The 16,348-nt window shown below is 45.2% G+C and overlaps 2 protein-coding genes across 9 annotated transcripts in view; one reads left to right on the plus strand and one right to left on the minus strand.

The window, feature by feature from the left end:
• Window positions 1-5,317, plus strand: part of G6PD (glucose-6-phosphate dehydrogenase) — a 51,631-nt gene extending 46,314 nt beyond the window's left edge. For 2 of the 4 annotated variants that reach the window (XM_053293675.1, XM_053293674.1), the window contains exon 13: window positions 4,919-5,315. In XM_053293675.1, coding sequence (XP_053149650.1) covers window positions 4,919-5,129 — 211 coding nt within the window. In that variant the 3' untranslated portion in view covers window positions 5,130-5,315. Of the gene's footprint in view, window positions 1-4,918 lie in introns of all 4 variants that reach the window. The other 2 variants (XM_053293672.1, XM_053293671.1) reach the window with 2 other exon arrangements.
• The window catches only part of LOC128344131 (ceramide kinase-like), a 34,922-nt gene extending 22,949 nt beyond the window's left edge, over window positions 1-11,973 (minus strand). For all 5 annotated transcript variants that reach the window (XR_008315687.1, XM_053293680.1, XM_053293678.1 and 2 more), the window contains exon 1: window positions 11,360-11,973. Coding sequence is in view for 4 of the 5 variants with exons in the window: in XM_053293680.1 (XP_053149655.1) it covers window positions 11,360-11,477 (118 nt within the window). In the remaining variant the exon portion in view is untranslated. The remainder of the gene's footprint in view (window positions 1-11,359) is intronic.
• Window positions 11,974-16,348: the final 4,375 nt, after the last annotated feature.

Raw genomic sequence — 16,348 nt, forward strand, 5'->3', positions numbered from 1 at the left:
TGAAAGAGCCGACCTGGTATGCATTATGGAGACCTGGTCGGGAGAGGCTAGTGGTCCGGTTTGGTTCTAGCTTCTCCCGGTAGGATACTCAGTGGTGGAACAGGTGAGAGTATATGGGTGGAGGGGTGGGGAGCTGTGGTCTATCAGAATACCATCTCGCTTACCAGGATCCTTGTCAGGGAATTGGCCTATATAGGCTTGAACCTAAGCCTAGGACCAAGGATAGACTGAGACTTCTGTTGGTGTACTGATCCCCCACCCCACTGCCCAGAAGAATCCCTAATTGAGCTGACGGACCTGTTACAGAGTTGGTGTTGGAGTTGCTCAGGTTGTTGATGGTGGGGAACTTCAATTTTCACTTTGGGACTGGGTTATCAGGAGCAGCTCAGGAGTTCATAGTGGCCATGACAACTATGGGCGGGCCCATCCCAACTGGTCTCTGGACTGAGGCATGATGCTGGTCACACACTCGATGTAGTCTTTTGCTCTGATCCATGGGTGGGGACTCCTGTCATCTCTCCATTGTCATGGATGGACCACCATCTGGTTGAGGTAGCACTTGCAATCACAACCCACCGCTGCAGGGGTGAAGGACCTATTCGGTTGGTCTGCCTGAGAAGGTTATTGGATCCAATTGGATTTCAATAAGCCTTGGAAGGGTTTCGAATTGGCTTTGCTGATGATTCTGTCGATGCTCTGGTGCAAACATGGAATAACAAGCAGTACACACAATAGCTCCTAGGTATCCTCTCCAACCTGCTTCAAGATTAGCCCCATAGTTTTCAGAAGAATTACTGGAGCTGAAGCAGCAAGTTAGATTACTGGAGCACAAGTGGAAGAAGACACTAATCTGACAGATTACAATACAGAGCACATCTGAAGATGTGCTCTGGCAGTGTGTGCTGCATAGAAGTGGTTTTTCTGTCCATATTGCTTCCACAAGTTTACATCCAGCAGAGTTGTCAACGGTTGTGAGAGGACTAGTACGTGCACCCTCAATTTGAACTTGGAACCATAGGTCACCTGCTGTGAAGTTTTTTGTGACTTTTTTTGTGGATAAAATCTCTCATATTCGGGCTGAACTGGATTCCACTGTTATTGCAGAGTCTACTATGGAGGCATCCAGCAACTCCTCTTTATAGGATCAGGTTGCAACTTGCATCACTTAAACTGCTTCAGACTGTATGTCCTACAACCTGTTCTCTTGACCCTTGCCAACTTGGCTTATTTTATCTGGTAATTGTATTATCAGAGAGGGTCTGGTAAACATTATAGATGCTTTTCTATGGGAGGGCAAGATGCCTCCTAGTCTTCAGAAGGCTTTTATTAGACCTTACCTGAAGAAACCTGCATTGGATCTCTCAAAGTTAGCTAATGACAGACTTGGCTCCAAACTTCCAAGGTTGGGTAAGGTGACTGAGCAGGTGGTGGCCTCTCAGCTCCAGGAAAGATGATCTAGACCTATTTCAAACTGGCTTTCAAGCTGGCTATGGAGTTACGACTGCCTTGGCCAGCCTGATGGATGATCTCCAACTAGGTATTGATAGAGAAAGTGTGACTCGGCTGATCCTTTTGGATCTCTTCATGAATTCTGATAACATTGACCATACTATCCTTCTGGGTCATCTGAGGGAGATGGGATTGGGTGGCACTGTTCTACAGTGGTTCCGGTCCTACCTCTCAGGTAGATTACTGTTGCTTGGAGACAGTTGCTCTGCAAAGTGAGAATTAATGTAAGGAGTTCCACAAGGCTCCATACTGTCTCCAATGATCTTTAACGTCAACATGAAACAACTGCGAGAGATCATGAGGACATTTGGTGCAGGGTGTTATTAATATGCCAATGACACCCATGCCTATTTCTCCATATCAGCTTCATCAGGAAATGGCATAACTTCCTTAAATGCCTGCCTGGAAGTGATAATTGGCTGGATGAGGGATAAAAAATTGAAGCTGAATCCAAATAAGATGGAGGTACTGGTTTTGGGAGGGTCGAGAGAGAGATGGTTTAGATCTGTCTGTTCTGAATGGGGTTACACTCCCCGCAAAATAACAAGTATGTATCTTGGGAGTGCTCTTGGATTCCAAACTCTCTCTGGTTTCCCAGGTTGAGGCCAGGAGCGCTTTTTATCAGCTTCAACCAATACGTCAGCTATGCCCATTTCTGGAAGTAAATGACCTTAGAACAGTGGTATCTCTGCTGGTAACCTCTAGGCTCGACTACTGTAATGCACTCTATATTATATTATTATTATTTATTTACACAGTCAGACAGGTGTTATTGACTGGTTTGTTTTATCCAGACATCGAGTCCCTGCCAAGGACCTGGGATGGCTGAATTTTATTGTCAATGTTGTTGCTGTTATAGATATCATCGCAGAATATAGGCTGTTCCCATAGGCTGTTGCTTTTTGTAATTGGCTGATGGCGATTTCTGTGGCCCCTATGGTATTGAGGTGCTCTTCAAGGTCTTTTGGAACTGCACCCACCCTGGGTGCACCCGCCAATTACTACTGGGATTATTTTGGTCTTTTTCTGCCACAGCCTTTCAATTTCAATTTCAATTTGTAGATCTTTGTATTTGGTGATTTTTTTTTATTTTTTTTTCTTCTATTCTGCTATCCCCTGGTATTGCTATGTCGATTCTTTTAACTTGTTTTTCTTTCTTCTCGACTACAGTTATATCTGGTGTGGCAGATGTTTGTCTGTTTATTGTCGGAAGCCCCATAATATTTTTACATCTTCATTTTCTTCAACTTTTTCAATTTTATGGTCTCACCAATTTTTGACTACTTATTTTTTATTAATTATTATTATTATTATTATTATTAATTCAATTTCTATACCGCCCTTCCAAAACTGGCTCAGGGCTGTTTACACAGAGAAACAACAAATAAATAAGATGGATCCCTGTCCCCAAAGGGCTCATGATCTAAAAAGAAACATAAGAGAGACACCAGCAACAGTCACTGGAGGTACTGTGTTGGTGATGGATAGGGCCTTTGTACATAGTCTGGAAACCACAATTGGTACAGAATGTGGCAGCTAGACCAATCTCTGGGACATCCCAAAGGGACCATATAACACCAATTTTAAAAGAACTGCACTGGCTGCCAATATGTTTCTAAGTGAAATACAGAGTGCTGGTTATTACCTATAAACCCTTTAAGAGCTTGTGGCCAGGGTACTTAAGAAAGCGCCTTCTTCTTCATGAACCCTGCTGCCTATTAAAATCATCTGGGGAGGTCCTGTTATGATTGCAACTGGCTTGTCTGGTAGCGACTTAGGACTGGGCCACCTCTGTGGCTGACCCAGGGCTTTAGAATATGCTCCTGTTAAAATAAGAGCTTCTCTATCTCCAATTTCTTTTTAAAAGACCCACAGGGCACACCTGTTTTTTCAGGCATTTAATTAAAATTGTAAACTAATTGTTCTTGTTCTGTGGAATTGTTTTAACTGTTTTCATCCCATTTTATGTTTTGGATTGTGTACCCTGCTTAGAGAGACATATACCATCAGGTGGTATATACATATGATTAACAAATATAAATATTGGGCACAGAAGCTTCACCTCCTGAAAAACCACACGTTCAATGTTTTCAGACATGTATGCAGGCCTAAGTCAGATCAGAGCAAGGCTCTATCTAGCCCAACACTGGCTGACATCTTGATTAAAGTTACAACAGGAAGTTTTGGCTGAAATTTAGTACTCCTTTAGACTACACCCTGAGAAATACTGTTGGGAGATTTAGTCAGGATGTCAGCCTCTGTCTCCAACAGTGAACAAAACCAGTTTCCCTGCTTTTGGTGCCAATGGCAGCTTTCCCCCTTGACAAACAGCAGCTGTGGACAGGGATGTATGTGTGATCCAGATCAGAACCATGGTGGGAGCTTTGGTTAAAGATCACCAACCCCCACATTCCTGATCCATGGGGACCCAATCTGGCTCTTATTGTCTATAAACAAAAACAAGCATGGAAGCACCTAGAATGCATTTCCTACAATGTGTACTTTGAACCTCATCAGAAGCAGAGCAAGATAAAAATATCCAACACTTTGCTTGCACAGAATGTCTGGTAAATCAGAGGTATACTGTGTAAGAAGATGGAGGTTGCGTCCAGCTGTTCTGGCTAATAGCCCCCAATAGACCTCCCTGCTATGAATGTGCCTAGTCATTTTAAAGCCATCTAAACATCATATCTGCAGATAAAATAAATGCATGTGGTACAGTGAACAGTGCTGATGTGGAACCAAGTGTAGGCTCTTGCTCATCCATAAGCTCTCTGGGAAACAACAATTTAATTCTCTCAGTCTCATTCAGTGTTCCCTCTAACAGGGATTCCCAGATGTTGTTGACTACAACTCCCATAATCCCCAAGCAAAAGGCATTGCAGCTGGGGATTCTGGGAGTTGTGGTCAACAACATCTGGGAATCCCTGTTAGAGGGAACACTGGCCTCATTTCCTCACCTGCAGAAATAAAAAATTAACTGGTGTAGCGAGTGATAGAAAAGTACGCAAGCTGGAAATTCCCCAATTTGGAACTCACTGCTTCCACAAACTGACTGTGTGTGTGTTAGTGTATCACTGATTGATTGATTGATTGATTGATTGATTGATTGAGTGCCATCAAGGCTCTTAGCGACCACATCGATAGGTTCTCTCCAGGATGATCTGTCTTCAACTTGTTCGTGATCGGTTCCACAGTCAACCCCCGGCCATGTCTTTGCTGTTATAACTGAGCTCTTCCACCTCCTTGCACCAATGATGTAATCAGTTTGATTTCTGTGTACTCCCATCTGGTGATGCCCATGTGTATAGGTGCTGCTTTGGTTGTTTGAAGAATATGTTAGCAATGAAGAGATCATTGGTTTGGCAGAAACTAATAAGTTGTTCTCCTGCTTCGTTTCTGTTTCTAGGCCCTATAAGCCAACTATGTTTTCCTCCTTACCTTTTCCAACTTCCATTCTAGTCTCCAACCACCAGCATCACATCTTGCTTGCATGTTCTGCCAATTTCAGACTGAACTTCAGCATAAAACTCATCAACTTCCTCTTCTTCTGCATCACTTGTTGGGGCATAGATTTGAAGAACTGTCATGTTAAAGGGTTGTCCACGAAATCTAATTGATATTAGTCAGTCACTGACCACATTGTACCCAAGTACTCTCATTGCTATATCCTTCCTGACTATGAAAGCAACACTGTTCCTTCTTTGGTTTTTGTGTCCTGAGTAGTAAATGGTATAATATTCTTGTTGTTTAAATTTTTATTGATTTTAACAATATCTTAACGTTCACAACACATTAAACAAACAAATGGTATAATATTCTGACTGAAAGTGTCTCATTCCAGTCCATTTTAATTCACTGATGCCCAAAATGTCAATCTGTAGTAGATTCATTTCATCTTTCACTGTGTCAAGCTTTCCCATATTCATGCTTCTTACGTTCCACGTTCCCATTGTAATTCTGTCTTTGCAGCTTCGGATTTTCTTTTCCCGCATGGCAACATCAGCTACTAGATGTCCAAAAGGCTTTAGTCTAACTGCGTCATAAACACCATCGGTACTCAGAAATCCTCAGCTCTTCCTCTCAGTAGCATGTTGAGTACCATCCGACCTGAGGGGCCCATCATCCAACACTACATTGACAATCATTCAATTTTGTCTAACCATGTGGTTTTCTTGGTTAAATATAGGAGTGGTTTACCATTGCCTTCTCCCACGCAGTATGAAATGATGCCTTTGTCACTGAAGTGATTGGCCTCCTCCAGCACCTTCCTATATTGCTGCTGCCCAGTATAGGTGCCTGCTTGCATTAGCTGGGCAGCTCGGATGACCTTCATGCTTTGGGTGACCCTACTGGGAGTATACCTCCCAGCGTACTTCACTCATCCCTCCCAGGAACACCCCCCGCCCCACCACGATGAGGCAGTATAGCAGTGTATCATAACATGCCAAGTATGATTATTACTACCCCAGAGGGCTGTTGTGAGAATGAATGGGAATTCAGAAAGAGCCACAGAAAGAAGCCTTGGTAGTTTACGGGCAAAGAAATGGGATAGGAATACACACTCCCTAACTAAAACTTCCTCCTCTATAAAATGAAAGCCAAGGACACAATCCACCTAGAACGTTCTCCTGAATAAGCCACAATGAAATGAGCCATCACACCTGATAATTTCTAAGGGGTTTTTGGTGGCTTTTCAGTCACACAAAGAAAATGGCCGACATCCTGGCTAACACAGTGCGCATGCATTAAAGAAGCACTTGTGCAGAGGCTGCATTCCAGACAAAAGAAGAGGGGGTGCTCGTGGCAGTGGGAATTTATACCATTCTCCCTCCCTCCAAAGTGTTCTGTGCCACCCAAAAATATGCCCCCAAGGGTCACCCCCATTCTGGAATGTAGCTGGCACATACACGCTTCCTTTACTGCACACACATTGCATTAGTTAGAATGTCCATCAACTTTAACACACCCTGGATCTGATTCTGTGTTCCTTAATGATTCCCTGGTCTGTGTGCATTCACCCTGGTTCAATGATTAACCCTGGTGAGGAAGTTATTCTAGTCCTGAGAGTGGAGATTGGCCATATTTAACAGTAAAGGCAGGGGAAATATTAACCAAGACTGATTACATGTGGAGGATGGGGCAGTGAAAAGCTAGGCAAGCCTATCATTCGTGAGCCATTATTGATATTATTATGCATTCCAAGGCTGAATTCAGCAGTTCAGGCTGCTTCTGTCCCACTTGTATGGGCTGTCCCTGCCAATATGTTTCATCAGAGAACTGTAGAACTGCCAGGACAGGCACAGGACAGGCTGAAATGGGACAAGTATAAGGTAAAGGTAAAGTGTGCCGGCGAGTCAGTTTCGACTCCTGGCGCCCACAGAGCCCTGTGGTTGTCTTTGGTAGAATACAGGAGGGGTTTACCATTGCCTCCTCCCACACAGTATGAGATGATGATGCCTTTCAGCATCTTTCTTATATCACTGCTGCCCAATATAGGTGTTTCCCATAGTCTGGGAAACATACCAGCGGGGATTCGAACTGGCAACCTCTGGCTTGATAATCAAGTCATTTCCCTGCTGTGCCATTAGGTGGCTGAGGGTCTAGGTAGCAACAGGTCATTCTTGGTGCAGCACATTGCCAATTAAAAAGCAAGATCTGTCAAAAACTAAAACCGTGTTAAGGTCATCAAGTGAGCAGGGGACCTCTCCCTAATACCGCCCAGAGAATTTGCGTTTTGGGCGGTATAGAAATGTATTAAATAAAATAATACGTGTTGCATTTCATAACAAAAAGATTATTCTTCAACGAGCACAGAAGAATAGAACAATGGTCCTCACACTCTCCCATGTCTTTCCCATGTCAAGTTGCCTGCAGAGGATCCCTTGTAGGTCAGCCACTGAAACCTGTGCACATAACAGGAACCTAGTATCCTAAGGCAGGGCTTCTCCCCAGATGACGTTGGACTACAGCTCCCATTATTCCCAGCCACAATCGGAGGGGGGGGACCCATGGCTGGAAACCCCTGTCCTAAGACAGCTGCTGAGGGTCCTGGAGCCTCAGGAGAGTGCACTGCTGATTCTGTCATCATCACCTCCTCTCTCCTGTCCATACACACATGGGAGCTTTTCTGCAGAAATTCCTGCAGCATCACAGGGGGCTCCAAGCCCACATTTATGGAAGGGGGAGCACCTGGAAAAAGCAGCTGCAATACAAACATTCCTTTCACACAGAAGACCAGCTTGTCAGGAAAAGAGTTAACACATACCAGTTGCAGGGGAGTAACAGCAGGAGAGAGGGCATGCCCTCAACTCCTGCCTGTGGCTTCCAGCAGCATCTGGTGGGCCACTGTTCGAAACAGGATGCTGGACTACATGGGCCTGATCCAGCAGGGCTGTTCTTATGTTCTTATACCTAGGCTTTCAATTCCTACAATTGTGATAATGTTAAATATTCATAATATGGTATAACAAGTAGGAGAATTCTTTTTAAATTAAAGGTTTGTTTTTGCTGATGTAGCTTTGAGTCATTTGAGATTTGGGAAATGCACAAGCCAAGTTTAACCAGTGACTTAAATTAAAGGCCCTGGGGGAAATGAAAACACTGCCCACCCGCCTTCCCCTTCTCAGCCAAGCCCCCAAGAGTATTTCACATGGAAAGTGATTCCCTTTACTACCCAGACAAAGGTTCACTAGTGTGGCAACAATTTCCCCCTCTTTGCTGGTGAGGGTCTCTTTGGTCCTTAGGACAAGCTGGGCCACTGGTGCCCAGGATACATACATCCTGTTGTTCAGACTGCCACTTTCCCAGCAGTCTCCAGGGATCCATGAAAGAGAGCCAAGCTCTGTCAAGTAGCAAAGAGCTATGGCGGGGGTAGGAGGCAGGAGTAGGAGACCCACAAGAGGGCAACATTGCCAACATTCCCAGAAGCATCTTTTCTCTGCAAGCACCAGGGCAAATGGCACTAGAGCCACAGTTTGGCTTCCTTAAAGGCTGAGAAAGCTGGAAATTTATTCAATTACTCCATTAATTTAGGAGGGCTGACCTTATAAGCCACCTTGCTGATGATGCTTCTTGTAGTGGAGATCAATATACCTTTAGATCAGCAAAGATGTGAAAAGAGTGGTGTGCATGTCCAAATCTTCACTTTACTCACTACTATTATTTATATAAAAGTAAAGGTAAAGTGTGCTGTCAAGTCGATTTCGACTCCTGGTGTCCACACAGCCCTGTGGTTTTCTTTTGGTAGAATACAGGAGGGGTTTACCATTGCCTCCTCCCAAACCAGCAACCTTCTGCTTGTTAGTCAAGCATTTCCCCAATGTGCCACTAGGTAGCTATTATTTTTATACCACTTTCAAAATAAAAGGTTCTCAAAGTGGTTTACATAGAAAAGAATATTAAGCAGAAGATGGTTCCCTGTCCCCAAAGGGTTCACAGTCTAAAAGGAACACATAATATACACCAGCAACCATGGGCAGTTCCTCACCCCCATGCTCTGGATCAGGCCAATATTGCTATAATATTTGCTTCAATCACCTCCCCCCCACCCGCCGGGGGGAAAAGGTCCTACAGATGCCCATGCCACTGGAGGAATGCTATGCTGGGTTGAACAGGGACAGCTGCTCTCCCTCTGCTACATATAAGGGAATCACCACTTTGAGAGGCAGGATAAGCAAGATAATCCGGTGTAGCATAATTCATGGGTCTCCTACCAAGCTGGAAGCAGCTACTGTTACTTACTATAAATAAGTTCATTTCCTCTCTTACAATGGACAAATTGCTTGTATATCACTATCCACCTATCTGGACTATAACACTGGTCACTGTTATGTTTGACATTGCTCTGATTACTCAGTAATGTGTAGGCTGTTTCTTGAAAATTTTAAATTAAACACACACACACGAGATCTGATTGATGATGGGAGTTAGGAACATAGGAAACTGCCATATACTCAGTCAGACGATTGGTCTATCTAGCTCAGTATTGTCTTCACAGACTGGCAACCGCTTCTCCAAGGTTGCAGGCAGGAATCTCTCTCAGCCCTATTTGGTAGTTTGTTGGTTCAATAAAAAAAATCTTGTCCTATTAAAAAATATAAAATCTTGTCCTATCTTGGAGATGCTGCCAGGGAGGGAACTTGAAACCTTCTGTTCTTCCCAGAGTGGCTTCATCCCCTGAGGGGAATATCTTGCAGTGCTCACAAATCAAGTCTCCCATTCATATGCAACCAGGGCAGACCCTGCTTAGCTATGGGGACAAGTCATGCTTGCTACCACAAGACCAGTTGTAGCAGTCCTGCAACATCTGAGGACCCAAGGTTGGGGAATCTCTGCCTCATAGGAATGAACCAGTATATTTGTCCTACTCTTGAGTATTGCCATTACATTACATATATAGTCATTTATAGGCAGAGGAACTCTTAACCCCGGACTTTGGGGCTGAAGTCCAGGGCCTCCACAGCCTTGGGCTGGGGACCCCCAAACCCTCTTTAGTCTGTTCTGGGGGAGTGTAATTGCCCAGCAGTGCATGATGATGCTTAATTTGCAAGGGAGGGGGGAGCCTCCCAAGGCCTTTTGGAGCCCTGACCTAAATTACCTAGGTGCACCTCTGTTTATAGGCAATTAATTTTTAGGACCAAACTCCTCACTGTGCTTTGTTTGTCTTTTTGGTTATAACCAAGTCATCAAGAAAGGGGGCACAATGTATCAATCCTCTGATTTTAATTGGCCTTTCAGAAGAGAGGGAAAATGTTACAGATTTCATCCCAAACTACTTTTTGTTTTTTTAAAAGCATATAGCCAATGATTTCTTCAAGTGGAAATGTGGTTTCTGCATGCTTGATTTTTCTTCTTCTAAATGTGCTATATATTTAGCAAATCACCTAAGAGACATATTAAGTTTTCTTGATAAAATTTAAGGTTTTCCTACAAGCTCTTTTGAAGTACAATCGGTTATCTGCCCTGTCTCCCTCTCATTCATGCTGCTCCCTAAAAGTAGTAGGAGAAGAAGTCCGTGTGTTTAAGCGTGTGAAGTCTGCAGATAAACACAACATACACGCCCTGTTGTTCCTTGGATGCAAACCCAGGTGGGTTGCGCGGGACCCCGCAACGAATGGAATCGGTCGCAAGCGTCCTCCTGCCCCGAGTATCTGATCCAGCTCTGCAGCCAAGTTCTCGCAGAGAGGAACAGGGCCATGTCTGTAACATCCCAAGACTTATCTCGCCCCCGAGCCCCTTCACCCATGACATATTGCTGGTTATAGCCTATACAGTAATTTATAGGCTTGCTAATAGCAATCCTAATCGCAATAACCAGCCGCCTTTCATCGAGTCCAACCCCAGGGAGGAGGGAGGGTCAGTCTTCTGTCGTGAACCGTCTTTAGGCTAGAAGTCCCCGAGGAGAACCGAACTGGCCTACTTGCCAGTGTGACCTGTCAAGCTCAGCTGCTGCCACGTGGTGGGACACATGGCGCCCCTTCACATATGTCACACACACACACACACACACGAGCGGCAGACCAGCTGCTGCCTCGACCCCAGCAGCCCACCTCGCAGAAAGGGTTCCCTCGAGAGACTCCCTGCAGAGGGAGCTGAACGACACACACCCCTCGCACTAGCAGCAGCTCGCTCGGACCTTTCAGACGAGAAGGGCACCCCGCCCGCCGCCGCCACCTCGCAAACAGGCAAGAACAGGGAGAGGGAGCTTGGCCAGGGTCAAGGGCCACGGAGGAAGCACAGGGCGCCCGCCTTGGCGGCTCCTTCCACTCAGGGCTCCTCCTGGCAAATGGGGGGCGGCGGCGCCTCCCACCTCCTTTCCCCACGCGCGACGACGCGAGGGAGCACTCACCGCTCGTCTGGCCCACGAGCTCGGGAGTGCCCAGCAGGAACTCGCCCCGCGGGGGCAGCGACACCAGGAAGCGGCCACGCGGAGTCCGCAGCGGGGAGCGCAGGAAAGTCTCCCCCATGGTGGCCCCCGAGTCCGAAGGGCTCCACAGCCGTCTCTTCTCCTCGTCGCGCTGCTCGGAGCTTCCTTTCCCTCCGCCGCCCTCCCGGCACTTCTTGTACCTGCCACAGGTTTGCTGCTGCACCTCCCCAGGGCGGAGAAACGCCGCCGCCGCCGAGTCCGCCCAAGTTGACTCCACTCCTGCCCCCGCCCCACCCTGAACCCAAACTTCGGACACACACAGGAGCTTTCCCCACTGGCCCACCCACTCCAGGAGAGGAGAGCCGAGCCCCTGGCGCCCCGTCTCCCTGGCCCTTTCTTCAGCAAGGGCGCAAAAGGTAGACAGCCCCTCCTTGGACCTCGCCTCTCACTTTGATTACACCGTTTACGCTAAAATACACTTTTCACCCCCACGCGGAGACTATGCTGAAATTAACTGCGGAGATGGAGCATCTTCCTAGTCTAGATTAGTGAATGACCCAGTTGGGGCTTCGGAGCCTGCGCTACAACAGACTTTGCTCGCAAGGCGGCCCTTTTCTGAGTTCAATTAATTTACTCCAGTGCAGGTGTGGTGTTTTTAGTTAATCCATCCCTTGATCCAGGCCAGCTTTTGAATGGGGCTTTAGTTGTATTCCAGTCTTGAAGTAGAGGCGGGGCTAACAAACAGCCAGCAGCAAGAGCTCTGAAAAGCAGTCTGCACTTGCCTCTCTGTACTTATTATCTATTTCATTAAACTATGGATATTCTTGGTACCACTCCATTGCCTTGTCCTTGCATACCACAACTCTTTCCCTTGGATTCTACACAAGGGTGCACAGGACCTCACCAGAGCCTAAACCAGTTACTCAGAAGCATCCATATGCTGCCCAAGTGTTATAAGGGGCATAAATACACATTGACCCTGCCTTTATTTTTCACTTTAAAAATAACTAGTAGGTGAGGGACCTCATTGACCTGGCAAAGACGTTTTGTTCAGGAAATATATGCAATAGAATGTTTTACTTAATCTGCTTTGATTGCAAAAGGAATGTAAAAGAACAGTTTGAAATTTGTAGGATTTCAACTTCAAACATTGTTCATTTTATTGAATAATTGCCATATATGGTAAATTTGAATCTGAGAAGAAAAGAGAAGCTGATCTGCTTCTCTTGGGCATGAGATCATGTTGGAATTATTGTTCTGATGATTGAGTGTTAAAAATCTGTTGAACAGTTAAAATATGATTATATTCAGAATTTCTTCTTAAAAATACAAAAAATGTATTTAAACCTTTCCCCAACATATTCCAGTGTAAATTCTAGAGCATTCAGCTAATTTAAGTGGCAGGATTGTCTATATAAAATTTGGTAACTGTAGGTAATCAGGAAATACAAGCACCAACTGTTGCCGCCGCCGACAGCCTCCATGCCGCGGCCGGTCTCCCCGGCCGGGCAAGGGCCCCCAATTCTCCCTCCCACCCGGCTCCGGTGGCTCCGCCGCCACCTCGGCCAGCTTCCCCCACCGCTTCTTCCCCCCGCCTGGCTTCGGCGGCGCGGCCAGGCCTCGGCCGCGCCGCGTCCTCTGGCCGAGGCGGCAGCATTGCCGCTGCCTCGGCCAGTTTTCCCCGCCGCTGCATACCCGGCTTTTTCGGGACAGCCGCTTCTGGCCGCCCAAGATGGCCGCCGGGTGCTAGCGGTCGTGTCTCCCTTGCTCGCGCATGCCCAGAACAGCGCAGGGAGGCACGAACACACGCCTTGGTGTCCGTCCACGGACGGACACCAAGGCTTTTATTAGAGAGGATAATGAAGGTATTATATAAACTAGCTGACTGGGCGCAGAGCATCAGCACCCCTAGTCCTCCCCCAGCGGCTAGCCATTCATCAGAAGCAGGCCGCTACTTCTCCTCCCTTGGTGGCTGGCCATCCTCATCACTAATCATCAGCTTGCTAGCGATAAATATACAGATGATACTCAAGTAAATCCTATTCATATAAATGAGATTAGGGAAGACATGCGCTTACAATCACAGTCTTAAGCTTCCAGATTTAAATACACTGGAAGTTCATGTTTACTAAGAAGTAAGTTCCATTAGTTTAAGTGAGATTTACTTCCAGATAAATCATATTTATCACAGCCTTACAGTGTGTTCCTATATATGTCTACTCAGAAATAAACCCCACTGAGTGCAATAGGGCTTATTCCCAAATATGAGTCTGCAGAGAATTGCAACCTTAATTTCTTAATTTTCTTTCCCTCTTAGGAGCAGAAATGCACGCTTACAAATTTAAGTGAAGAGGAGGCATGAGAAAGAGAAACAAGAAAGAAGAGTGCCATGGTCATAATAGAAAGGTTACTGAGAAACTGTATGGCGAATCCCATATCAGGCATGCTGGGCATGGATGCCTGCCAAAACTGAGTACTTTTAAGTCTCATTGATTTCAGCAGGTAGACTGTTTGCTGCTTTTATGGATTTAAAAGCTGCGTTTGATCTTATTCCTAGGGAATTATTGTGGTCCAAACTTGGGACCAAAATAATGAGGTCACTAAAGTGGTGGCGAAATTCTTTTATGTTGCTATCAGATTAAGATCTTGTTTAAGGTCTAATTCATAGGAGCGTACTGTTTTATTCTGTTTACTATGTATAATATTTTGTTTTAATGCTTTTTAATGTCTTTTGTATGGCCTATGGCTGTAATAAAATTGATTGATTGATTGACTAGATGCTGTTTTAAAGTCATGCGTGTTGTGCAAATTACATTAGCTTTTAATCCATGTTTTCTTGGGATCTTTTGTGTTTGCCAGGTGAATCTATCAGTCACATAAGGCACTTTAAGTATGGGTAACCCTTCTGTGAAGCTGTGGGAGTTTCATCAGATGAGCAAGTGTTGTTCTCTAGAAGAAAAGCCAAAGAATTAGTTAGAAATAATGGTTATAAACTCTCAATAAACCAATCTAAGATAACAGAATTTGAGGAAGGGTTACCTGTACTTAAAGTCCCTTAAGTGACTGATAGATTCATCTATCACAAATGACCAGCCAGATAACCCAGGAAGTCAGTTAAGCACTCTGCATGCCTCCAGCAATCTGAACACAAAACTCTCTGAAGGTAAATTTCAAACAGAGAGAGAGATAAGGAGATAATTGCAAAACAACCTGCCTTAGGCAAGTTGCAAATTTACACAGAGAGAAGAGCTTCAGGTCAGGTCAGTTTTCCAGTTGCAGTATTGTAGCTAGAGGGACAGAGAAACTTGGCGGGATGGGGGTGGATTGCTGGTGAGGGTGGGGAGAGAAACATATGGTGGGGAATGGATGCCTCACCCCCTGGCTATGGGCCTGGACTGTACCAGTTGAGACTGTAGGTGCGTGGGTAAGTCATAACAAAATAATAATAATCCTTGCATTTAGAAAACTAGCATATCAGGAAGAAGGATTCTACCCTAGTCTTACAGACCCTGCTAGTTTTCTATGTGTAGCAATTTGTGTGTGGGGGAGGGAGCACTGAATAATAAGCCTACAGCAGCAATCTGAAGTAGTACAGCCCTGACATTGTTTTACCACCAGAGTGAAAAGTGGGTCTCAAAATTTACCGAGCATCCAAGCTCCCCTCTGGATCTGACAGGTTAAATCAAAACTTCTAAATCTAAACTTTTGCCCTTCTAAAGGAAGGGCAATATAACTTGAACTAGGTTGTTGTCAGCAGGGGCTTGCTGGAAGATGTCTATCTACCACTTGATGAAACCCCACACCAGCGTTTTGTGGGTCAGGATGAATTCCCTTCTTTTCCGAGATTAATCCATAAGGCAATGGGGCAGGATGTTTATGTGGAGTGGACTGCACTTGCCATGGCGTTGTAGAGTTATATGGGGCACTGCATGGAGATAGCAGTGCCATATGATTAAAACCCACCACCTTGTTCTTAGTACAACCTCTAGTTCTTACATGTTGGGTCTCCATGCTTTATTTTATAGCTAACTTCCACTGGCGGAGGAGTGACAGCTCTGGCTCAAGCAATAATAATAGTAATCAACAACAACAACAACAACAACACTGAAGTTAAAAGAAAAAATGGAAGTGAATACATCAGGAGAGTTAGAAAAATCCTCAAGTCCAAACTCAATGGCGGGAACACCATACAAGCCATAAACACCTGGGCTATACCTGTTATCAGATATACTGCAGGAATAATAGACTGGACCCAGGCAGAGCTAGAGATGCTAGATCGTAAGACCAGGAAAATCATGACCATCAATCATGCTCTGCACCCCCGCAGTGATGTAGATAGGCTATACCTCCCTCGCAGCTCAGGTGGAAGAGGAATGCTGCAAGTCCATCAAACAATAGAGGAGGAGAAAAGAGGCCTTGAAGAATATATCAAGGACAGTGAAGAAGATGCAGTTAAGATGGTCAAGAACGAGAAACTATTCAACACCAATGAAACAAAGCAGGCCTACAAGAAAGAACAAGTCAAGAACCGAGCAGAAAGATGGAGAAATAAGCCCCTGCATGGTCAATATTTGCACAATATAAGTGGGAAATCAGACATCACCAAGACCTGGCAATGGCTTAAGAATGGCAACTTGAAGAAAGAAACTGAGGGTTTAATACTGGCTGCACAAGAACAGGCACTAAGAACAAATGCAATAAGAGCAAAAGTAGAAAAATTCACAACAAACAGCAAGTGCCGCCTTTGTAAAGAAGCAGATGAAACAGTGGACCACCAGATCAGCTGTTGTAAGAAGATCGCACAGACTGACTACAAACAAAGGCATGACAAGGTAGCAGGGATGATACACTGGAACATCTGCAAAAAATACAAGCTACCTGTAGCCAAGAATTGGTGGGACCATCAAATTGAAAAAGTTGAAGAAAATGAAGATGTAAAAATATTATGGGACTTCTGACTACAAACAGACA

This window comes from Hemicordylus capensis, chromosome 2 (genome assembly GCF_027244095.1).
Source record: "Hemicordylus capensis ecotype Gifberg chromosome 2, rHemCap1.1.pri, whole genome shotgun sequence".
Classification (NCBI taxonomy): Eukaryota; Metazoa; Chordata; class Lepidosauria; order Squamata; family Cordylidae; genus Hemicordylus; species Hemicordylus capensis.